This window comes from Alosa pseudoharengus, unplaced genomic scaffold (assembly GCF_046254945.1).
Source record: "Alosa pseudoharengus isolate Yale_2024_CS ecotype anadromous, Long Island Sound unplaced genomic scaffold, YU_APseudo_1.1 YU_APseudo_1.1_scf_23, whole genome shotgun sequence".
In the NCBI taxonomy this organism is placed as follows: domain Eukaryota; kingdom Metazoa; phylum Chordata; class Actinopteri; order Clupeiformes; family Clupeidae; genus Alosa; species Alosa pseudoharengus.
Window position 1 is genome coordinate 10,481,877 of NW_027468685.1, and position 24,973 is coordinate 10,506,849.

A 24,973-nucleotide genomic window follows, 5' to 3' on the forward strand; every position below is an offset into this window, starting at 1 on the left:
TTCCTTATCTCCCATGTCTAACTCTCCTCCGTTTGTGAGCAATCCCTGCCCCCACTCCTACAGAGCACCATTTGCCTGCGTGTGTGTTCCTCTATTCAGTCCTTAGACTCCTCAAGCTCTATCTGGCCCGTCTCTCCTCCTCAACCTCACACACAGCATGCTCCCGTGCATTCCTCTTTCTGAAATCAATAGACTGCTGGTTTGCCGTCACCCCCTCCATCCCCCAGTCTAATCACCTCTCTTTGCTGTTCACCCCCCCCCCCCCCTATGTTTTTTTCATTTGCCTGTTATAGCCGGCTTACCTTATGGCTCCATCAATCTCAAGGTGATCTGCTCCACCTGTCTGGCTTCAATTCATACTGGTGTGATTGTCTCAGTCTTAGTCCATATAACATTGCAAGGGCCTGTGCTGTTTATTCACATCCTGCTGTTTGGCGCATTACCATGTCATTTACCCATGCTGACCAGACAGGTCAGGTCAACCGAAATTGAAATTTGGTACAATTTGATTCACTCGGACTCAGAGATTTTGGTGGTCAAAGGTCAAGGTCAGTGTGACCTCATTTACATCCATGGAGGTATTTTATGTAACTAGAGAGAGGACGTTATTTCAATGGCCAATGCTAGGTTAGCTACTTAAGCCAAAAATATACTTAAAGGCGCTCTAAGCGATGCTGGATAACACTCGTCACTTCTGTTGACGTTCAAACAAAACAGAAAGCTAGCTCGCTACATCCTCCCCCTTCCTCCTGTGCAATTGAAACTCTCCTAAACGCGCATCTCGTTGGTGATTTGCTGGAACAGTTTGTTATGTTTTTATGGGCAAGGTTTTTCGAGCCTGGGTTGTCCACAGAAATCGTGTTTTTTTACAGTGTATTCAGGACAAAGGCAACTAGCGGATGGTGAGGTGAAGTTTGCTGTAAGTGACAAAAAATGTTTTAGCCTAATAAAAGTATGACATCGCTTAGAGCACCTTTAATTGGCAGCCACACTAGTTGTGTAATCCTAATGCTGGATGTGTCACTAGTGTGTTTGTTGTCAGGAATCAGAAGGATTGGGGACAAATGAGACCTGAAATGAAATAAAACACTTCCAAGCACTTCTAGCCAAAGCATGTGAATTCAAAATGGAATAAAACTATCCATGAACACTTGTTTGGACAGCTGCTTCTTGAATAATGAGCATCCATTTCAATCAATCTGACATAGCAGACAAATCACTGCAAAAATTACCTTGCAGAGCTTTACGATATGGTGAAGTGAGTGAGTGAGTGAGTGAGTTCCTATGTTCATAAAGTTCATATATGCAGGCCAGTATGCTATGTGTCTGTATTTTGTGCAGGTGGATGCATGTGTGTGTGTGATATCATACAGCTTCAGGAGAAAAAAAAGGTTTCTCTGAATGCTGGCTACTGCATAGTAGAGTAGTGAGTTGTGTCTTGTAAAATAAAACTGTGTTGAGAGTGATGCTAAGCACAGCAGAACTGCATGTGCTGCCATAAAAAAATGGACTGTCTGGTCCATAAAAGAGAGTGCTTATTAAATTATTTTAAACAATGTTGCATGAGTTGGATGTTCCTCAACAAAGACTAACAGAGTGAATAAAAAGTGTGGGAACAAGGGAAGAGAGAGTGGCGGAAAAAACTGTGTATGTGGTCTTGAGGCTGGAGAGTGAGAGTGAGAGACAGACATTTTGTGGGGCAAGTTTGTGTGTGTGTGTGTGTGTGTGTGTGTGTGTGTGTGTGTGTGTGTGTGTGTGTGTGTGTGTGTGTGTCTTCATAGCTAAATGATTGCACGTCACATGTGGTCCTGTATACCTTTGTCTCTAGCAAATCAGGCTTGTCACAGTTTTTGTTCACTTTTGACATTTGTGGTCCTTAGCACCTAGCTTTAACTTGATTTTACTTTCCCATCAGTGATGGACCAGTCACTGTCTCTCATGCACAAAGTCCAGTGTTCTCTCTGTCTCTTTCTGTGTGTGTGTGTGTGTGTGTGTGTGTGTGTGTGTGTGTGTGTGTGCGTGTGTGTGTGCGTGTGCGTGTGCGTGTGTGTGTGCGTGTGTGTGTGCGTGTGTGTGTGTGGGTGTGTGTGTGTGTGTGTGTGTGTGTGTGTGTGTGTGTGCGTGTGTGTGTGTGCGTGTGTGTGTGTGCGTGTGTGTGTGTGTGTGTGTGTGTGTGTGTGTGTGTGTGTGTGCGTGTGTGATATGAATAGGTACGGACCCCTACGCTGTCATGGGTGGGAGGAAAAATGTGAGTGAGTTGTGTGTAAAGCTATTAGCACCAGCTATTAGGAGTTGAGCATCATCTCTGGAGATCACATATAGATTTCCTCTTAACCCACACACTGAGGGATGGCCCAAATAGAGAGGGTGTGAGAGAGGGATGAGTGGAGTGGAGGAGATGGAAGGTGGGATAGAGGGTGTGAGAGAGAGAGAGAGAGAGAGAGATTCACCTTAAGATGTTAAAATGTACTCAAATGTAGGCCTATAGTTGTATTGCAATTTTTCAAGAGAAAAGTATATGGCCTGGCTAGACATATGCATGTTCTGGCTTCTCTCTGCAAGGGACCATTTGTGTCCTCTCTCTTTTTTGCTTTTCTTTTTCTCTTCCTCCTTTTCCTTCTTCCTCTCTCTCCTTCCATCTCCTGTTATGTTCAGCGTTTTGGTGCAGGTCAGAGAGAGGACACCACTTGCTGGTTAATGATGAACTATTTCCATTATACATCATATTTCCATACACTGCAGAGCTGACAGATATGCTGAGGGAGATGGATTTGGAGCCGTCACGATGGCACATTGATTTTGGGTGCATTTTTGTTGCTGGTGGACGGTAAAGATGCTAAATGTCTGCTGACAGACATGCTGGCAAGTTCCATCCCCCTCTCACAACCCCCACACCCTACGCTGTATGCAACATATGCCTACACAGCACCCACCATTAATGTGCAGATATAACAGGCTTTTGAACAACTGTGCCTTTACTTAATGGGTATGGTGTGTCAACAGTATGTGTGTGGGTCATGTCCTCTATAGACCTTTTACCTGGTTCAGATAATCATATTTCTGTTACCATGAAACAGATCCATGAAACAGACGTGAACCTGGAACTACATGTCCCATCCCAAAAATAGGATCTCTTCTTACTCATGAAAAACTGATAATAATTGTCCATGGGTGGTATTGGTGACAACCTTATGTCAATTTGGATGAGAACACAAAAATATAACGGTTATGCACACAGTGGATCTCAAATGTAATTTATGCACCTTTAGATTTTTATATAAGGCCTAACAGACGTTTATGTCTGTTTGTCAACACCGCCTGCCTTGTAGGCTACATAACGCTGATGAAGATACCAGCAGAAACCGACATGCTGCACACTCAATTGATTTAATGTGGTCTTTGCTTTTTCAATGCTTTTTGGAAGGACGTTTAAGCAGATGAACCCTACAACTGGTGCAAGAGCGCATCAGACTCACATTCATCATCGTTAAACCACTCGCTCACTCTTTTCACACATCCGTAGCTCCCCCTCCGATCCCTCGTTCCCCGGACACCTACATGAAAATGTGTGTGGAGTCCTAATAGCTTCAAAGACAGCTGAGCTACTCTGACTCACCTCCCGGCACGTTCCCAGGCTATAGCTCAGTTCTGGTGGTGGATAGTTGTATAGTTGTTTTATATTCACACCCAGACCACTGAGATATGTTTGTTACCCATGCCTGTTTACCTGTGTTTGGTATTTTGGCAGGTTATCAGGTTTCCACGGCCTGTCAATGTAACTGTTCTCTCTCTCTCCCTCTCTCTCTCTCTCTCTCTCTCTCTCTCTCGCTTTCTCTCTCTCTCTCGCTTTCTCTCTCTCTCTCTCTCTCTCTCTCTCTCTCTCTCTCTCTCTCTCTCTCTCTGTAGTTTAGGAGTGTTTTTGTTTGTTTGTTTGTTTGTTTGCTTTTGTTTACGTATGTTCAACAATAATTCAGATAACCATCAACCTGACTCCCAGAATTTACCTTGTCCTTTATTTTATCAATAAATGGCAGATAAGGGTAAGATATTAACAAAATACTGTCAAATCAGTCTATTAGTATTTTTATTTCATAAGTTTGGCCTGACAACAGCCTTAATAAGGTAAATGCTTACATTATATCTGTCACCAGCCTTTCGTCTAGCCTATTAGAGATCTCTCAAATGGAATAGACTATTATTCAAACCTTATGCATTTCAATCAACAAGGACACATGGACAATAACATCTTTTAATAAGGCTATCAATCAAGACAGATCTGCCTGCTCCGTTGGGGACTGTGGAAGATGGGTTGCGTGATGGGGCGGCGAATCCTTCTAGTGGGCGATCATAAAATGGAACAAACAGTTAGGGTGTGGCAGAATGACACACACACACACGCACGCACGTAAGCACGCGCGCGCCCATGGTTCAGCTTGCGTCCTTTATAAAAATTGATGAGTGTCATATCCTGGATGGCGGAAGTGATTTTGTCTTGGTGCGTGTGAATAGCCTGACTTCACTGGGTGCTTGTATGCACCCGTGGTTACAACAGTATTAGTTATTTTTCGAGGTTAGGCTATTCATAAGTGGCGCAAGATATTTGCCAAAATAGCCTGAGCATTGTTTCACCGTTGTGAGGATTTTTTTGTGGCAACGCCATATGAGACCTTCAGTATAAAAAGGTAGGCGAAAAACATCCCTTGATTGATGGATGGATGACTTATCGATCACCTTCAAGGGCGGTAGGCCAGGCCTATTTGTGCAACACATCTCAGTGTGATGATTTATTAATGGCGTAAACGAGAGCAAGGGAAATATGGGCCATATTACCAAGTCCCAGTAAGCACTTTTATGCCCAAACAATTACATGTTGGGGGTGGTTGCAGCGAAGTTATAACGGTTGCATTTAATGTGGAAATGCACGAGACTGGCCAAACCTTGCCTAAATAAAGATAGATAAATCACGAGGCAATATTCATTTATGTGTGGGAAATATTTTGCCTCAAATTATTTAAGTAGGGTAGAGATGAATGCTTTCAGACAAACGTTGGCTAGATGATGACTGATTTTTATTTATCCTCCTACTGTACCAAGCCTTGCCTATAGCCTCCAAAAAAAACAAAAAGCCCAAATAATCTGACTCGAACTCGTCTATTATCGTAAATGTATAGGCTATGTATTTCTTTTTATTACATGTAAACAATTATATAGGCCAGGCCTACATCTCATCTTCTGCACCTAAAACTGATGTCCTGACTGACTGACAAGTAACCTACTCTGCCAAGGAAGGGAGCTGGCGACGTCTATGTGCGTCTAAGAGAGCCGTAGTGATTGGCAAAGAAGTCTGTTTTAGTTGTTTGGAATTTTCTTGGAAATGTAGCAGTTTCGTTTTACGGAATGCAATTCCCAGCGCGTAGCCTATCATAAGGATGAGAATGGTATAAGGAAAAAGTATTCGTTTATTAGTTGGCTGAGACGGGTTGCTCCACATATCAAGCCACTGTAGACTGATTACCATCTCCCACTGTCTGCCTCATTTCTCCCCAAATCCCATTCTTATTTCCCTCATCTCCTGATGTAGGCTACGGAAGCTCAAGTGGGCCGCTCCTTGTTCCCCTGACGCCTTGTTAGCACCTTACCAGACAATCCTACATGCATATGCCACATTTACATTAATTCAAAATTCAGATATTCCCTTTCTCGCATACATCAGCCCTTATTTTTCCTTAGCATCTGCACGGGCGTCAGGCCTATGTCAACCAGGGACGGCCTAATGAGACTTGAATGGGTCATATGAAAAAATAATACCAACAAAGCTTTATTGGCCAGAATAGGTCAACTCAGACAGGAGTGCAAGGTTCACAAACAACATAGCCAGCTCGCTTAATTTATCACCCCCCCGAGGTCCACTGGTATGCCTAAATTATAGCCTAGGCTATAGCCTATTATTTGCACTCGTTCTGATTTGAATAAAATATAAATAGGCTACGCATATTTTCTATTACATGGGATTGACATTAGTCTGTAATCTCTAGATATCATAAACTGAAATATATGTAATACTCAATCATTCTAGTCTATGTTACCAATGTAACTTCAGATAAGGCTAGTAGCCTACAGCAGGCCCATTTCAGATGTAGGGCTAAAACTGTTCTCATGAGCACAGCGGTATCCGAGTTCTTTCAGTTCATTCATTGCAAATAAAAGACGTTTCTCCCGTGCGCAGAGGATTGATGAAGGAGGCTTTGCTTTTCAAATGTTCGTGTTAATTAAATAGGCAGTGGACCTTCTATCTTGTCAGAGGCACTTCCTCTCTCTGGTCCAAAGAGACGGTTGATGACTTGCTCAAAACTGCAGGTGAGAACGTAAGGAAGGTGTCTGTCCGGCTTGAGGAGGAACAAGTGAAATCCATGCTGCGAGGCCGTTGCTGAAGTCCGTTGGTTTGTCCGCTGGTGCCATGGCACGCCAGACAAGAACAGGGGGTCTCAGCAGGACCAAGTCCGTGGCTTGCTCCTGTGTTGGAATAGACTGCTGGGTGACGGAAACAGAACAGCTCGGGTCGAGGGTAGGGGTGAGCGAGAACACGAAAGCTATCCAGTGAGCGTAAGGGACTGGCGAACGGAGAAGTGGCGGAGGCTGTGGTCGTACCCACTCCACCGATGGGTGAGTAATAGGGAAGAGGCAGGTGTGATGGGAAAGGGTACGGCAAATTGCCGGTGGTGGCGGCATGGCCCATCATATATGTGTAAAATGCTGGGTCGGCCGGATGTGGCCACGTCATGGCGAGACGCTGCCGCTTGTCCTTCATCCTGCGGTTCTGGAACCAAACCTGAAAAATAAATTGCATAAAGGATGTTAGTCTAGGCTTTGGCAATGTCATATATCTCACCTGAATAAACACACGCCTACAAACATGTTACACTTCTTGCAGTATTTCAAGTAGCATCTTTCACATAAAGAAATGTAGTCAGGGAATGCAAATTAAGTTGGCTTGCACATTACCTGCATAATTATATTCAATTTCAATAGACTGAAAACAGCAATGTAATAAATGGATATTTCAGTTAAGCTTCAGTAGGCCTAGGCCTATTAGACATGGGCCTAGGCCAGTTGGCAAAAGTGTAGGTCTATCAGTATCAATCTGAGGCCACAAACCATTTACCTAGACAATTTAATATCAGTCTTAAAATATTAATCAATGTGGCAACTATTAATTCAAAGTTATGGGTTACCTTTATTGTAGTCTCCGGTAGATTCAAAGAAGCCGCGAGCTCGCACCTCCGTGGTCTTGAGACATAATTCTCTCGATAGAATTCTTTTTCCAGTCGAGCGATCTGCTCCCGCGTGAAGGCTGTCCGGTACCGTCGCATCTGGTCGGCTCCGTAAGACAGTGCACTCGGGCTTGAGTTCATCTTCCCGGTGTTCAAGCTCTCGGTGTTGTGGCTTGTAACGTCGACATCTTTGCCTTCAATTAATAAAAAAAAGAGACATAAGATTTAAAATAATGTGCAATATATGCAGCACCTGTCTAATGTAAATATTCCTCAGCAACAACAATGCTCATGTCTTTTTTTCTTTATTAAGGCCCTGAACACACGGTGCATCGAATGCAATCGAATGATGTGCACGGTTGGCCTACAGCAACACATCATCTTAGAAGCCCTTAATTGGCCAAAATCAACTTTCATTTATCTGTACAGAGAATGACTAATTCGTTGAGTATGTCTCAAATCAAAATACTTATTCATAATTCATCGATAAACCTTTTCTTTGAAACAAATATTTGACTTGTATTTAAAACCTTTCCCTTGAATTACTAATTCATTAAACTGGAATGCAGGGCCATCACGCTAAAGATGAATTGTACAACTTGCTACATCCTATCGGATCAATGAAACTCGTTTCACTAAGCAAAGAAACGAAAATATCAATGAGAATTTAATTGTGTAGGCTTATATAGGTATTAGCCATTAGGTATTGGATGCCTGGAATCACATTCAGGCAAAGTTATTCTGAAGCCAATAATGCCTGCTGATAGCCTAATAATAATAATAATAATAATAATAATAATAATAATAATAATAAATAATAATAAACAATAATAATGATAGGCTAATACTTGACAAGAGCAGTTCTAGAGAACATAACAAGAACATAACTACCATAACTGCATGTAACAACAACCATTAAATAATAACAATAATAATAATAATAATAATAATAATAATAATAATAATAATAACAATAATAATAATAATACCTTGTGGATAACATGGGACCTTCAGCTGGAGGTCAAATATATTCACTATTCGACAGTTGTCCAGAATTCACTATTCGACAGTTGTCCAGAATTAAGGCTTAAATGTGCCTGTATTATCTGCCATGTTCATGTGTCTGCGTTGGTCAGAATTGTTATTTGCGCATAGCCTATAGTGCCAGTCTGTCAGCAAGTCTAATATGAAGGCTGTGAATATGGTTAAGGATGAAAGGGATGCATGTTCGCTGTAGCCTACCTTGCTTGTCCGGGTACTCCATGCTGTCGGTTGTGCAGCTGACATCTATTTCCTCGTAAAAGTCTGACTCCTCGCTTGAGCTGCATGGCTCTTTGTTGGGACGTTCCGGTTTATCACCGATTATCGGTGAGGATTTGCCTGCCGGCCTTGTATCTCCGTATTTCCCATTCCGCGAACCCTCCATCATGACTGACTCTGATCCGCTCTGCAAGTAAGATGGGGATCTAGGACTGGGGCAAGTCCCTTGGAGAGCCTTCTGGTGCGGTTCACGTGCGGGGCTCCTAGTAGTGTCCGTCAATTCCGCTCCGGATATGGTACCACGGACCAAAACCTGACTGTTCTCTGTGCGCTGTACAACATCCCTGTTGTTGTCCATTTCAGGTGCGCAGCGATATGAACAAGAAACGATATGAAAGAAAATGACCGAATCTGCCTGGTACACGCAACGAGAGCGGGATTGACTCAGCGCGAGGGGGGCGGACGTGTTGATCCTGTGATGCGACAGCACAGGAGTGCGACGCGACGCAAGCTCTGGGTGGGATCACCATACTCCCTCGGTTCCCTCGACCTGTCATTTTAAAGACAGTGGGACTCTAAAGAGAAACCTCGATGACGCCACGCGCGTCGATGTGACATGACTAAACAATCAGGGCACGGGCTGCAGCTGGAATGGGTCAATCTACTAAAGTAAGAACGATAGCGCTTAAGTCATAGCATATACTAAAAGGGGGCTTGGAATCTGGTGTTTCTTGAATGCGCAAACGAGTTCTAAAACTGTTTCCAAGTGTTCACTATGCAAACGTAGCTTCCATTCTGCAAAGCATGTGTCTATCAGCCTCTTTCCCACACTGCTGTCTTTTCCCATTTCATCTATACATATGTGTAGCTAAGTCACTCAGGGATATGAGGAATGCCTAAATCAAAGATTCAATTTATTAAAGCAATAAAAGGAGAAATATCCATGGCAGGTGAATATTTTGTATAGGCACTATAGGTCATCGGCAATTTTATATCAGTACTGTATGTAAATGTAAAATCTCACTGTAAGGTATCAATGCCTTGCCACTGGAGTTATAGGGTATGGATGGTGACAATGTGGCTTGATGGTGTTTTATTCCCCCACCGTCGACTTCAAGGCAGCACCGCAACCGTCGACTTCAAGGCACCTAACCCTAACCCTAACCCAGCGCTGCCTGGAAGACGACGTTGGGGCCTTAAAACGCCAAGTAACGACAATGTGGCTCTTTTCCAAATCTGATGACACACAGACAAGAAACAGACCCAAATCAACTGGATAGTTGAAGATTTAGTTTGCACCCATTTTGTTTGCACAATTGTCTTTGATTAGACATTCTCCAGTGTCTTGCATGAGATGCCATTTGATGACAAGATAGGACTAAACCACAGTCTTGTGGGGTTGTTGTTTTATTTCAAAAGTGCACAGAACACAATCATGCACAATGGCTCCACTAGGCTAGCTTATTAAGCCTGCTTGATGTTGTTCTCCACATGATGTAGAAACTCAGTAAACATGGGGACAAAGATTGGATGGAGATTTTTCCAAGCCTGTTGGGGATGATTATAGTGGAGAAAGTCCTCCCTGGTGCAGACAGCGATTGCGTTTGTGTTTGGTTATGTTTATATTTAAATGTACACTTTTTTTTCCAAAACAACATACATTATATTTTAACCAAGGACCTAACTCCACATAGGGTTTTGTTTTTGTTTGGGGGGCCAGGCTGCCCTCACTTTATTTGTGTTCAGTTTTCAGAGCCAGAGAATGGGTGGTGTGAGTGTAAGTGTGTGTGTGTGTGTGTGTGTGTGTGTGTGTGTGTGTGTGTGTGTGTGTGTGTGTGTGTGTGTGTGTGTGTGTGTGTGTGTGTGTGTGTGTGTCTGTCTGTGTGTGTGATAAGTTCAGACAGACTAGACAGAAAACTTGCAGAACAGTGAAGGGCTCAGCCTATGGTACAATACACACACACACACACACACAGAGAGAGAGAGTGAGAGTGTGTGTGTGTGTGTGTGTGTGTGTGTGTGTGTGTGTGTGTGTGTGTGTGTGTGTGTGTGTGTGTTCAGAGTAGACAGACCAGACAGAAAACATGCAGAACAGTGAGGGGCTCAATCTATGATACAATAAAATGGCCTGCAGGTTAAAGTCTGCACTAGTACACCTCTTCTGCCCTCTGAATATGTATGAGGTCTCGGGGAGGTCCCTGAATCTCTTGAATGCTGTTTCACAGGTCACCTGCAGGAGAGTGATACTTCAGAAGTCGTTGCTGTTTGTCTGAAGGCAGCACTGTAGTCCTTGTGCGCCCTCATCTGTTAGAGAAATGTAATGACAAGGAAAATGTCGCTAAATTCTGAGCAGTTTGTGTTCTCTGCCTCTCCATTTTTGTCACTTGTGTTTGTGTGAAATGACTGTTTGTGCTTTCTTTATCTGGGGTTTGTATCATGTGACCTATAGTTTATTTTACATCGACTTCAATGAGGACCAGACTTCATTAATAGGAATTAGCCTACTGTAGGCTATGCAAACACAATACAACTTACAGTCTTTGTAAAATAATTTAAAAAAAAATAGTGTTTTTGTTATTATAATTTCCTGATCTATATGCCAAGACGATAATTACTCACAGGTAAAGTCTGTGCTCGCCATTCCAAAAACAGCAAACAAGTGGTAAGAAAACACTAACCTTTTTTGGCAGTTACCAAGACTGCATTTATTGAGTTGACTAAATTCAAATATTAATGAAAGCAACTGCATGTTACACCAATAATAGGCTATCGTGTTTTATAAACAGCATAGACACCTGGTTTTCCCTAACCAAAATTCTGACTTGGGGGCTAAATAATATGTTTTAAATACACCAACACAAAAATAGCTGCTATGCTAGGAATTTGCATATATTTTTCTACAGACTGCTGTCTGTGCATTCCCTCTATATTATATCAGAGTTATGTTCATGAATACTTAGTTCCAAAAGACGCATATTTATATCGTTTATTATTGCGCATCTCAACTGTAGGGGGACCCCGAGAGCAAATCTTCTTTAGTGCTGCTTTAATTGTGAGGCTTTTTATGATTGTGGAATAAAATCATTAGTGCTTAATCCTGTAATCTTACTGAAAGATTCCATGAAATTGATGTTGTACATGACAGAACGTAAGTCAGTATTTATCCACACACATCTGAGAAGGAAGTGGCACTTTTGCACTGTTAATGCTGCTGTCTTTCATGAGCGCTTTCTCTGAAATCTTCTCACATGTTGTGAAATAGCAGATATGGATATGAATATAGAAATACGAAGACACGTGTCCAATTTGGAAGAACGAAAATAGTTGGTGTGTCACTGCCACTTCAACAGACTCTTAATCTAGTCCACAAAACCCTCAGCTCTGAAAGTAGGCTAGCTCTTTAAACAGACACTGAAGGACTAAAATTCAGCAACAGGCGTCAGCAAACAGCTAAAAGAACGTGCTGAAAATATTATGCTTTGTTTTTATATCTTAAAGAGATCTCCAAAATCACTCCAAAAAGTTCTGAAAACCAGAAACCTGCCTTTAGGAACTTGTACAGGAACCCCATATTTTCTATTATTCACGTTTCTTTAGATGGTCTGATCTGCATGTGAAACAGCATGTGTGGGACTGAGTGAGGGTCAGATTAGACATAATCATGGCTCATATAATGTTGCATGCTCTTGTGTACAAAGGAAGACCGGATGGAGTACGTGGTGGTGCAAGGTTAGGGCACACTGTCCATAATTGTGATGCTGAATATTGTCAAATCGTTTCAGATTTAAAAACAGGCTTGCATCATGGATCATTTTTTGTGATAATACAATGGGTTAACGATCGTTTTGCGGTGCACTTATACTTATATTGTATTGTATTGTGTCCGCAAATATATGCAACAATTACTGTGCCAAAATATGCTTTCGATTTAGGAAATATCAGGTATGCCCAGCGGCAACGGTGGAATAATGTCTTAAACTCACACAAGGCATATTTTAAGTTATAGCATAGGTAATATCTCTGAGAAACACCTAAATAAATTAACAGATATTTAAAGGCACAATTTAATTTAATTTCAGTAATTTCCATTTTTGATTGTATTGTTTTCTAAGTAAAATGTGGAGACTGTGAATTTCCGGATATTGGACTAGCCCGTGAGTAATCAAAAGTTCTTTGCTGGCTGGCTACCCTGCCTTACTAATTCCAGGCTACACATATGATAGGCCCTCGATCGTCAGGTTAGCCATGCAGCCATGCATGTGATTTTTAGGAACATCGAAATGATCTGACTGAATAATTCTAAGTCATGCCGTTGTTAGAGCCATTAGAGAATTTATTTATGTTGCTTCAGGATAGTCTCCTTATTATGTTGCACCATAATTGCCCAATTACAAACTGGGAGTTTGGCATTGAGTGATCGACATGATATGAAGCATGGAACGGGGTTTCCTGCGACGACAAGCCCTCTCAATAATGATTGTGAGGGCGTTACAGTAACTGTTCCACCGCGCGTCCTCCCTCTCCTCTCTGTAGCAACCTCATCAGTGAGTGTTATCCGAGAGCGCGATGACAGAGAGGTGTTAAAAGAACCCCTTCAGCAACAATTCACCTCAGAGTTGGGACTTCGGACACTTGGAACGTGCGCGCTATCTAACCCATAAAGTCTCGCAGTCTGCTACATAATCCTAAAAGCTGTAATAATATGCTGTAATAATATACATAATAATAGTAGTCCACCCTGGAATGGAATAGTAGACTATTTCCTGAGCGCAGGGGGCTGGGCCCTTTGGTAGCCTACCTTTCCACAGGACGGACGTAATGCATCCGTTTAGGTGAGTTCATTTCAGCTCATAGTCCATACTTAAGGGGACATTTGCAAGGGCATCTTGTAATCTTTTGACACGCTAACTGTTGACCTAAAAGTGGTAGACATTGCTGATTGTGTAGGCCTAATTGATTTATATAAAGAGAAGCCAGTACGCTATCACAAATCCAGGACGTTTACGCCGCCCAAATGGATGCACGAACATAAAACTATTCTCTTCTACAAAGAATTCCTCGGCCTAGACCACTTGGCCTACATAGCTAATCATTCCCCATCACATCACTGAAACAAGCCTATCGTGTTATGCTGGCAAACCGACATCATTTAAACAAGAAAGTGCATAATATCTTCTTTCAGATCTCGTAAATGCAGTGCATTGCACTGTCACACGTGAGAGCTATCTCAAGCAGTTGGTGGAGAAATTATGGTAAAATGCGAGGTAGTTTGTAGGTCTACCTACCATCCATGGGTGGACTGGCCATCTGGCATACCGGGCATTTTCCCGGTGGGCCGAAGCACCTTTTGGGCCAATAGAATAGGATATATAATTTAAATATTTTGGCCAACCATCGGCCCAAACGAAGGACAATCAGCGGCCCATTGGTTACCTTTCAATATTGACACTGGACTGATCCAATAACAGCTCACGTCAGGCCCCACCCCTCCCATTTTGGCTCAGAGCCAGGATTCTGTGAGCGCATCAAAAGTTAATCGAAGTTGCCTACACAAAATTGCGGCGGGTGCCAGTAGTGACAATTGTGCAAAATGAACACCAATGTAGAAGCTTCAATACAATATAACAAGTAGGCTAGCATATGTCAGCAACATGTTGAAGTTCGTTGAGTTTGAACGAGGATATACAGAGCAAGGGACAGTGAGCAGGTGGTGGAGAGTGCGAGCCTAGTTGAGGCTACATGATAAGAACTCAGTGGTGGAGCAGGTAGGCTGTGACATGCCATGCTGACTATGATGATTATGATGACTTATTAATTGCGATAATGTAATTATATGGTTGCCTAATGATAACATAGTAAAGCCGTGCTGTGATTATGATAACAAATAGCGCAACTTAAAATTTCTAAATGAATGATTTGCAAACCCGGACAGCAAAATAGTGTCAAATCGACTTTAGTTGGTTAGTTGGTCGATTGTTGGTCAGATTGATCAGTTTCCGTCAGTCGCCCAAAATTCAACATCGATGGCATGAGTGGTGGTTCTATCTTGGGAGGGTTATCATGGTAAAGAAGGGATAAAATACTGTAGACTGACGGAAACGTAGGTTACAAAACGTCACGTCATGCACAAGCCAACTAAGCTACAGTATATATATAACCTATAGGCCTAGGCTACTGTCAGACACTAAAGACAATTAGTTCATGTAGCTGTACTGTCCCAAAATGTACCAGCAATGTAGGTAGGAAGTATAGCCTACAGGAATAAAATATGTCCAGCAACAGCCCTGTTTATTTTGTGTTGTTTCAGTTGTCCTACGGTGATAACTGGTAGCCTATAAATTACATTAATGTCTAAGACAATCTGGGTAATTTAACTCTTTACACATAGGCTTCAGTAATTTTTGGTGCTGCTGTCAATTGTAGCCCATTGAATAATTTGAAATGATACTTTGAATTCAAGCAGAAACTCTTCTTTAATAATTGCTTGTTAGTATACTTGAATATGGAGATATGCTCCATGCCTACCTCTGATCAGTCAGAGAGAAAACCAATGAGGCCTATATGACTTTCAGTGCTCCATGACAGTTGAAAAGATATGCATAGATTAATGCAAAGATTTTGTATTTAATTAGGTGTGCCCGACCGATTTGAGGGCCGCTTGGGCCAAATATGCCAGGGCCGATTTTTGGTGCCAGTCCGCCCCTGCTACCATCCGTCACACACAACAGAGGCATATCTAACAGCAGGAGAAGGAGAAGGGGAGCACGTTCACCCCCGATCTAAACCACACCAGGATCAAAGCAAAAATCAAAGCAAAGCAAAATGATAATAATAATTTAAAAAGCAAAAATGAAGACAAAAAACAATGCGCAGTATTTTACAATCTCACTTCTGTCGACGTCCGTTTTCCGGACAAATGATATTCGCACCAATAGCCCAATTCCTAATCATAGTATTTGGCTGGAAAACACTACGCTAAACATACCTTAAAATGAGACAGGGTGTAATTTTGTAGACATACCTGTATACTAAATTAATAATTACAACAATGGGGCTAATAATAAGAATACTAATAATGATGATAATAATAATAGCTTAGTAATTAATGATAATGATAATCGTATAACCTATTACCAGTTATTATTGTTATGATTATTGTCATCATTATTATTAGTAGTAGGAGGAGGCTAGTAGCCTAGTAGTAGTAGTAGTAGTAGTAGTAGTAGTAGTAGTAGTAGATTTTGCGACATGGGCCTAATATTTTATTTATGAATCCGATTTTAGAACGCTTCGATTTGGATTTAGATTTAGAATGGTCAAAACAAACATGGCATTTGTATCATTTTACTAATTGTACAGTATTTTATATGAGATATATAGGCTAAGACAAAAGAAAAAGAAAGAAACTGTTTACATTTACAAAAACTCTTCAATATAGGTATATCACTGATTAAATTCTACGTTCTACTTTGGTTGAAACAGAAATGTGTTTCATAATAGAGAAAACAAAATGAGAGAAAAAAAAAGTTGTGAATCATTGAAACGATCAAAACGGCCCATAATCCTACATGCCCTTTCACTCAGTGGGCCACCTCACGCGCCCTGCAACTGTAGGCCTATGCCCTGTTGTAACCTACACCCAGTGATTCTGGAACAATCTGAACTTTCCTCATTTTATTCAGTGTCTTCTTATTCAGTGTATCTTCATCGTGTGCGCAGACAACACTTTGCGCAGAGGGAAAGTCAGGTAAATTGGGTGAATTTTTACGCGCGTCAGTAAAGTTTTAGAAATTGCGCTTTATTGAAAACGGCGATTGATCTTCTGAAGAAACTGCATATGAGACCATATTACCCATTATTATTTACATTTCAAGGCACTGCAAGCACAACGCTAATAACTTAGCCCAAACGAAAATCAAGATAAATGGGAAATATTGGGAAGTAGCCCATGTCTTTAGTCTGTGATATGTTGAGGAATAAGCTATTGAAGAACACCGGTTTGGCCAGGAAAACCTTGACACTGTAGCCTACTGGCTTATCACACATTTTACCGCAATTGAAATACCCTTGCGCATTATCAAATGTCTCCATCATAATAGGCCTACCTCCAAAAATACTAGACTTTATCTTACCATAATTCAGTTCACCATTAAGCTACTAAAGTACTGAAATAAAGTCTAACCCACATGTTCAGCCGAAATGTCAAGATGCTTTGATTGATCAGACGTTTTTAGAGTTTTTTGTTTTTCAGAATTTGTTTTATTGTGTTTGTGCGTGTGAGGCTTTTGAATTGTGCCTGCGTGCGTGATTGTTGTGTGTGTGTGTGTGTGTGTGTGTGTGTGTGTGTGAGTGAGTGAGTGAGTGAGAGAGAGAGATTGAGTGAGTGAGTGTGTGTGTGAGAGGGAGAGGGAGTTAGAGAGAGAGAGAGAGAGAGAGAGAGAGAGAGAGAGAGAATACTAAGGATACAGGTTTGATGGACGCCCAGAGGACGATAGCTACTCAGTGAGCGATGTGATAAACGTAATAAGGGCAAAAATAGCCCTACCCTCTTCACTGACCTTTGCCGAGCTGAGTTATACAAAAAGGAATTTCTGAGCGTTTTACCACTCCGTACCTCGCGCTGTTTCCTCCTTGCCTTTGATGCCCTGCCAAAGAAATAGCGTGCGATCGAGCAGTTGGCCTCCCCTTCACAGACAAACTTTTCTTCGGTTTCCTTTTTGATGATCGATTGGTTTCACCGAATAAGAAGTTTGCACCCTGCTCTGGGTCAACCCTGCTCGCCCGGGTAAAGAAAGGTAAGAAAAGATGGACTCTTCCCACAGCCGTTTAAAAAGCGTGATGATGTCCCGGTGATTTATGACTGCTCGATTGATGTCGAGATGTCGGTTCAGGAAGAGTTCACATGTAAGCCATTAGCGCGCCGCGCAAGCAAGCACATATTCAACCCTGTCCTTTTGTTACATGGCCTCGGTGTTTCTCGTTCCTATTTTCGTTTGACGTCTGCTGTGGTGTTTAGGCTATAACATGGAATTTAAGGAAAACACTGCACAGTTCGAGTTATCAGGCATACGTTATTATTAACTTCGATCTTAACATACCTTACCTGTGAATTATAGCTATTGCCAAAATATTGTGTCTTTTGATGTATTGAGCTGTGAAATATAGACCTACACCGAATACGTTAACAGAGAAAATACGACTGATGCATATAGGGTCACTATATGCATCAGTCGTATTTTCTCTGGAGAGCAGCCATTATTGTGCGTTGGCGTGATGATGGTAGTCACACCCGCCGGTTTTTCAGGTTTCTGTGGTCACAGTCTCCCATCTATCTTTTAAGCATGCAGACAGATAGAATGCTGTTCTTTTAGGTCTCGGGACACCAGACGGGTGAGGCACGGTGGATCAAACGTTGTTTGAGACGTTAACCGGCATCTTCACGTAGCAGCAGAGTAGGCTATGGCCTGTCCTGGCTGTGGTTGATAGGTCTAACGAGTTTATGTACAGGTGGACAGCTTACAAAATGCATTCACGTCAGATAAAATAACTGTAAAGAGAAAAAAAATGATAAAATTGGCATATACATGTATTACTGAGCATAATACCATCTAATGTCACTTGATAAGTGTATGTTTATGCTACTTTATATCCTGTATCAGTGTGGGTAGCTCCTACATTTTGTAACTTAAAGATGAGAGGAATCGGACTGATTATATGGCAAGTCATGATAATGTCATCATTTTCAAATATCAATTAGGCTATTTTGTGCTGATTTAGCCCATTCAGTACACCTTGCTTGAGTATGTGTGCGCAGGTGCTTTCAAGTGAACTATGGGTCAATTATTTGCCATGCAGGCCAACTTCTGTGTGGTGTCAGGCCATTGTTTACTGACAGGTAATACTTATAGACACTATTTTTATTCTTACCTCACTCATAATTTCTCCTCTCATCCCAAAGTTCACCGAAGAAGGGCTTGGTGATGAGATACGACTTGACAACCTATCCAAGGACTTTATGATTTGGAACTGTCCAAGGATTTGTGACAGTTTAAAACCTAAACACTGAACTTTAAAGACATGCAAAAAGACACCTACAACAGCAACCAATATCTGTGTGGAAATGGCCCTAGTTGTATTGGCAGAGGACAGAGATATCCCCAGGTTGCTGCGTGTGCTTTGCAGTCTTCTGGTGATTACTCCACTGTCCCTCATAAGTCAAGACCAGTTCCTGACGGCTGCCAGTGCAGTGGCAATAACCAGTCTTCCAGAACATCACCCATCCACAGCAGCAACCTCCACTTGCAGTCTCCCAATTATCGGGTTTCTGATCCTAGCATTAGCTCGGTTCCCAAGGATCTTCGGCAAGACTTACAAACGCCCGCCATACAAGTTTTCTCTTGGATGAAGGAGTCCCGCCAGAACACGAAACAGAAAGCACACTGTGCCAACTCAGGTGATCACTGAACAAACAAACATAATAAGACACATCACACACAACTGCATTGAGCAACCTTTATTTTTTTTTATTAAATATGCTCTACATGTAGCATATGATAACCAACTTGAGAAGTTCGCAACATTTGGTTGATTGGGGGGAGGGGGTGATCCGTTCTATTATATGTACAAATTTATGAACACATGGGGTGATATGGGTATATGTTTTATTTTAAAAAATAATGTCTAATAATAGCCTATTGTTTGTTTCCTTCTTCTGTGTGCCATTCTATCTTATGCCATTGAGGGTTTCCAAATTACAACCATAATAACATCTGTACATATTGTGGCCAAAGTAGCAAATATTCCAAAACCTTTGTGTGGCTATATTATCATGGGTCCATGTTATCATGTAAACTGATGCACTCAGAGTAGCCTAAAGAGAGAGTGGGAAGGGGGGCATGATGATGCCATTTGGGCAGGGATGGAGGGTGGCATGGGGGTGCGTAAGGAGCAAAAGAAGCAAAAACTGCAACATTGACTTAAAACGTGTCATAGCTTAGTCTAGGGTGCAGTTGTTTTGGTTTGAATATTGTTTACATGTTCACATGAGATCATGTATGACCTCCCACATGACACAAGACAATAGTTAACAATACTTTGTAGTAGCTAGTAGTTAAACACTACATTAGTTCAACTTAAAAAGAGCACTGATCAAATGCTACAGGAGAAGAAGGGGGGAGGGAGAAGGCCGTGCGTCATTTCTCAGAAATAATGACCAATCCGTACATCTGCTTTTTATCAATCTGCATTTCATAATTCCATGGTATTCTACAACTTTCTGATATGGTAAGCAGTGGCTCAAGAGAGGATTATTGTGCAAGGCAAGTCAGGGTTTTCCTGGCATTTGTAAACAGGTTGCACACTTGAGATCTGACATCATCTCACATCTGCACTCAGGGATGGGCAGTAGGCCTATTTATGATGCATGTGTTTAAAATACGTTTTTCAAATACAAAATAGTATTTTGTAATTTGTATTTTATTGGGTTGAAGAAAATGGCTTCGTATTTTGTTTCAAAATACTTTCAAAATTCTAGGTATGTTTTTTTTTTTTAATACTGCCAAATATTTTTGGTAAAACCAACAAATTGTTGTGATCAGAATATTGAGATTCAGGAAGGTTATCCATAATGTGTAGGTTGCTCACACACACAATACACTCCCTCTCACACAAGTTTTTTGAGAACTTTAATAATCCAATTGGAACACATGTGTTATGTGGTTGCCCTGCAATATTGCTCAAAAGTTGCCCCATGCATCATCTAAAGCAACGCGATGAAAATTCATATTTATCTCCCTTGACGTCCCTTGAACACCATTTAGTGCTTACACGGTACCCAGTAAGTTAGTAAACCAACTAAAATGGTCAAGATCCTTCCTGATCAACAGTGTTACACAGTGCAATATCAAGCATTCTGGCCATGCATTGACAATGTCAGGGACTTGTCTCCACTTCATACCATTTGACAAGTTCAGTTGTGACTTTTTGAGGGCATCTCTGATAAAGTATTAAGTCTAGGAGATGTAACAGGTAGGTCAACATAGTTGATTTGTCGACTGTTTGTAGGTTTATGGCATGTCGAGAGGAAAGCTGTTGCTTTCAAACACTGACCACTTAAACAACAGAGTCAGTGATGAAGGAATAGATTAAATAGACAGATATGGAAGGTTTGCAAAGTGATTTTATGCTCCCTTTAAATACTGTAGTATTTTTAGTATTTTCAAAATACAATTTATTAGTATTTTGGGTAAATTAGGGTATGTTATATTTTATCTTAAAATACATTTTAATGTATTTTGCGCATCCCTGGTTTGTGCTGTTATTGGGAGTAATGACCTTTACAAAACATTGCTTTTGATTAGGCCCACTGACCTTTCCAACAAATACAAAAAAAAATAATTTAAACATATGAAGTTTGCATTTGCATCAACATCTTCTGAAAGGTAAGATGTCGTTGGGCTAAATATTAAAGTAACTAAACGTGAAATAAACGTAAAATTAAAGTAACTGAAAGTGAAATAAACAAGCTGGGTACCGTTTGATCTTGACTCACACCTAGTACACGTAATAGTTTAAGGCTGAAGTGATTTTTTTTCAATGCAAATTACTCTCATATTGCTTGATAACGTGACAATTCTTCTCATCCCCCAGTGGAGAACTATCTAGCTGAGAGTCGGTCGGATTCCGCCTGCTCAAAGCGCGCTCGGACAGCCTATACCGGCGCGCAGCTCTTAGAGTTGGAGAAGGAATTCCACTTCAGTCACTACCTCTGTCGTTCACGGCGCATGGAGATGGCGAATCTGCTGAACCTCACTGAGCGGCAGATAAAGATCTGGTTTCAAAACCGGAGAATGAAGCACAAGAAGGATCAACGGGACGTGGGCATTACGCATTCTACTGAGGAGTTACCTTATAATCCAAAGCTGCCGTCTGCGGGTGCGGTCACTGGGGGGAGCGGCTATCGATACCCAATGCATTCTGCTCACCACAACTTGCGTTATGAACCGCCATCTCCTAGTAAATCCCTTCTCAATGCATGTAATTTATTTGCGTCCCATCCGTCTCCACTGGTAAACTACGCATCGCTCCAAGGCCAGTGTTCAGAAACTGTGAGTAAAAGCACCGCGACCAATTACGAGATGAATGGTCTACGAGACAGCAGCAGATGGACACATGGACAGAGACGTTCTCAGGGAAGCGGCTGCTGCTCAGTCCAAGAAGCTAGCACTGATACGCCATTAGTTTCCGGACAGACAAATCACCTTCACCATCCCTCTGACTGCATGGACTATATTGGGGAAACCCTTTTAGGTAACAGCCATTCCTGCGATCCCAACCCTAGCGCATACGCAGACCCAACATTGCACTGCACTCAGGAATTACCCAGATTTACTGATCTTTGATGGGGAAACAAGACCCTATGCCCCTAATGCCTCATCTCCCCTTCCCTAGTTCTTCAGGTTGTGCGGAGTTCTTTTTGTCCTCTGTATAAACTCATGACATAGGCCTACTCTGACGTAGGCTAGGTAATCGAGTGTACATAATGTTTGTCTAATGTAATAGCGGAAGGATCAAAATATTATAACCGTGAATGTGAATCTTTGTGTCCGTTCTTGAAGAGCTTGTTTCAGTGCAGTTGATTTCACGGTCTGTGGAATTATATTGATGGTCTAATGATGCGCTAAATTTTGGGATTTGGCGGCGCCATCTAAAAGAATTTAAAAATACAGACAACATTGTTATGGTTAAGTATTGCAGTAGGCTAATGGCATTTGAAGTTAACTTCACTGATATGCATCAATGAAACACAAAGCAAAGGAACAGGACACATGCATTTAATTTTCAATAAATGTCGTCATTGTCATGCTGCTCCATATCGAGTGATTTTATGTTAATTTTGAATATGATCAAATAAATTTCGCAATGTTTACAGTGTTTTCGACAACGTCTCCATTGTTTTTGTTTTCAATAAAACACTAATAATATCAGTATTATCGAAGATTGTAATTTGATTGACTGTAAACTCAGCACTGGGTTGCACCAGTAGCCTAAAAGTTCCTTTGCCTAATAGTTCTAACGTAAATAGACACTGCGTTGAGTTACTAAATAGTTTAACAAGTTGCATCTGGCAATAACTTACATTTTACAATCCCTCATCCTTTGATGTAAGGTCAGTGGTAGTGAAAATAGCCTATGTTGACCTAAATAACAAGACGTAGGCGTGCGCAGGCTTCAGGTGACGTGTAGTACGTGCAAGGGCCCTCTGTGTGTGTGTCTTCATGAGACGATTCCGTATGTCCCGTGTGTCTGGGTCACGAAGGGAGGCTGTAGAATACAGAAATACAAATTAGGAGTCACATTTTCAGCTTCTCAATTAGTCACAAACATTCTGGCTGAGCATTTTCAAACTGTCAGATTCTATAAGGTAATATTATTTTGTAGGCCTGCTGATTTATGTCGTAACATGTAAAAGATTGTTCACCAGGAAAGAAAGAAAAAAGTAAAGAATGTGAAAATAAACGTTGCAGAGTTGGTGGTGTATGGGCATACGTGCTTAGGGTGCTTTAACCAATCATAGATATTGGCTGTTATGTTATTTTTAAACTATTTTATTAAGATCAGTAAAGTGTAAATAATGTAGGCCTATATCCCTTTTATGCATTTTACGCATTTCTTCGTGAAAAGAAAGTGGGTCTAGCCTGCTAGAACTTTATGTGGCACCCGTATGTTATCCATGCGAAAACTCCCTGAAATGGTTAGTCTAACAACAACAAAATTACCAGCAGCGATGTCTAACGCAAATAAATTCTCGTCTAGTCTTGCAAACATTCAAAAACATTAACCACTCACCATCATTTTGCTTAATTCAACGCCTATTTCCAATAAATTGATATTTCTAAATGCATGTTCACTATAGCAAGAATGCAGGATGTGCTCTCTAGTAGGTTCTCACAATACTCGTGCTACCCTCGCTGAATTCGAAGTTTATGTTCCGTGGATGCCGAGCTGTCAGACCTTTTGGAAGATTGATCGTGTATAGCTTTCAAGGTCTCATTGTTTGGCATAGTAGAGCTGAAGCGGCAAGAAACTAGCACACTCTTGCCCCTGACCGCTTCAAAAAACATACCCTCACATAGCTGAGGGGAATTTGTGGGTGTGGACAGGCTAAATACTGCTGATTTTGGTTTACATGTCTTCCCTTTGATGGGTGTCATATCGGCATATCATTAAATAAATAACTAGTAGCTAGTAACTAGTCCCGGTAGCGAACAGACAAGGATAAACGTGACATATAAAGTGACATTCATGGCAGCACGCATACACAGCCTAGACCCTAGACCCTTTCTTGGCATTCATGTATTTCTTGTCCAGGCTTGCTTTTCTTGCGTGTGTGTTTGTGTGTGTGTGTGTGTGTGTGTGTGTGTGTGTGTGTGTGTGTGTTTGTGTGTTTGTGTGTGTGTGTGTGTGCGCGCGCGTCTGTGTGTGTGTGTGTGTGTGTGTGTGTATGTGCGCGCGTCTGTGTGTGTGTGTGTATGTGCGCGTGTGTGTGCGCGCGCGCGCGCGCGTGTGTGTGTGTGTGTGTGTGTGTGTGTGAGAGAGAGAGAGAGAGAGAGAGAGAATATCTGAGACCTTTGTCATGGGCTTCAAGATGGTTGAAAACAATGTGAGCCACTACGTTATGCTACCAACAAGCAAATTATTTTACAACACATGAGCTACTAAAATCAGTTGTGACTGCCCATATTTTAATTAATCTGTCAATCCTTCATATTTTAATTAGTCAGTTTATTAGGATGCTGTGCTGCCATTGGGAATCAGACCAGAAAGCTGTAGTACAGTAACATGATTAGCCAGACAGATATACCAGCTGGGATATTCTTACCAAAAATATCTAAAAAGTTGAGGAATAAGTAGACACTGATAAACGTGAGTCCCACACTATAGCCTGGTGACGCACAGGATTCCAGGCACTGGAATATGCCACCTGGCGGGCAACATTTGCTACTTTTGACCAGAACGAAGACATTATGCCAGTAGTTCTCCCTGGTGCTTAATCAATAAACGTAGTAGTGGAGGGAATATCTTCAGCCTGGAAGACCTTGATGAACTGTATCAGCATAGGACGGTCTTCACCAACAAGAAGTCATTATATTTATTTTAGAAGAATACTCATGAGCTTTCAACAAGTGGCAGGTCAGTGGGCATTTGGTTCCCGAGTCGACGAGATTGTAAAAATGAAAGGGAAATGTGTCTCAGTTTAGCCATATTTCTCTCCGAGAAACGACGTAAACGGCAACTTGCAACTGCGCTCGCTTTCTTTCGAAATGAACACATTAGGATTACGGGTAATTCTATCACAGTTGTGTAAATGTATACTTGCCACAAATCAGCTTTATCTGCGACGGTGTTGTTTGCTTCTAACCTCCTATGAGATAGTCAGTGTT

General features: G+C 41.5%; 2 protein-coding genes and 1 long non-coding RNA gene across 5 annotated transcripts; 1 reads left to right on the top strand and 2 right to left on the bottom strand.

Annotated features, from left to right (window-relative positions):
• Positions 1-5,862: 5,862 nt before the first annotated feature.
• evx1 (even-skipped homeobox 1) lies at positions 5,863-17,717 on the bottom strand. The gene is made up of 4 exons (XM_076301397.1): positions 17,635-17,717; positions 8,514-10,835; positions 7,233-7,465; positions 5,863-6,829 (listed from the first exon to the last, which is right to left on the bottom strand). Exons 2-4 carry the CDS (start codon positions 8,887-8,889, stop codon positions 6,290-6,292), a joined length of 1,149 nt encoding a protein of 382 aa, XP_076157512.1. The 5' UTR covers positions 8,890-10,835; positions 17,635-17,717; the 3' UTR covers positions 5,863-6,289.
• On the top strand, positions 12,828-22,463 carry hoxa3a (homeobox A3a). Of its 3 annotated transcripts, none has more exons than XM_076301399.1 (3): positions 12,828-13,363; positions 18,490-18,984; positions 21,180-22,463. In XM_076301399.1, exons 2-3 carry the CDS (start codon positions 18,609-18,611, stop codon positions 21,929-21,931), a joined length of 1,128 nt encoding a protein of 375 aa, XP_076157514.1. In that variant the 5' UTR covers positions 12,828-13,363; positions 18,490-18,608; the 3' UTR covers positions 21,932-22,463. The 3 variants fall into 3 exon arrangements, with proteins under 3 accessions (XP_076157514.1, XP_076157515.1, XP_076157513.1); XM_076301400.1 differs by lacking the exon at positions 12,828-13,363 and adding an exon at positions 13,948-14,296; XM_076301398.1 differs by lacking the exon at positions 12,828-13,363 and adding an exon at positions 14,303-17,326.
• LOC143140478 (uncharacterized) lies at positions 22,348-23,930 on the bottom strand. Its single transcript, XR_012990657.1, has 2 exons — positions 23,379-23,930; positions 22,348-22,853 (listed from the first exon to the last, which is right to left on the bottom strand). It is a non-coding gene; the product is annotated as an uncharacterized LOC143140478 (long non-coding RNA).
• Positions 23,931-24,973: the final 1,043 nt, after the last annotated feature.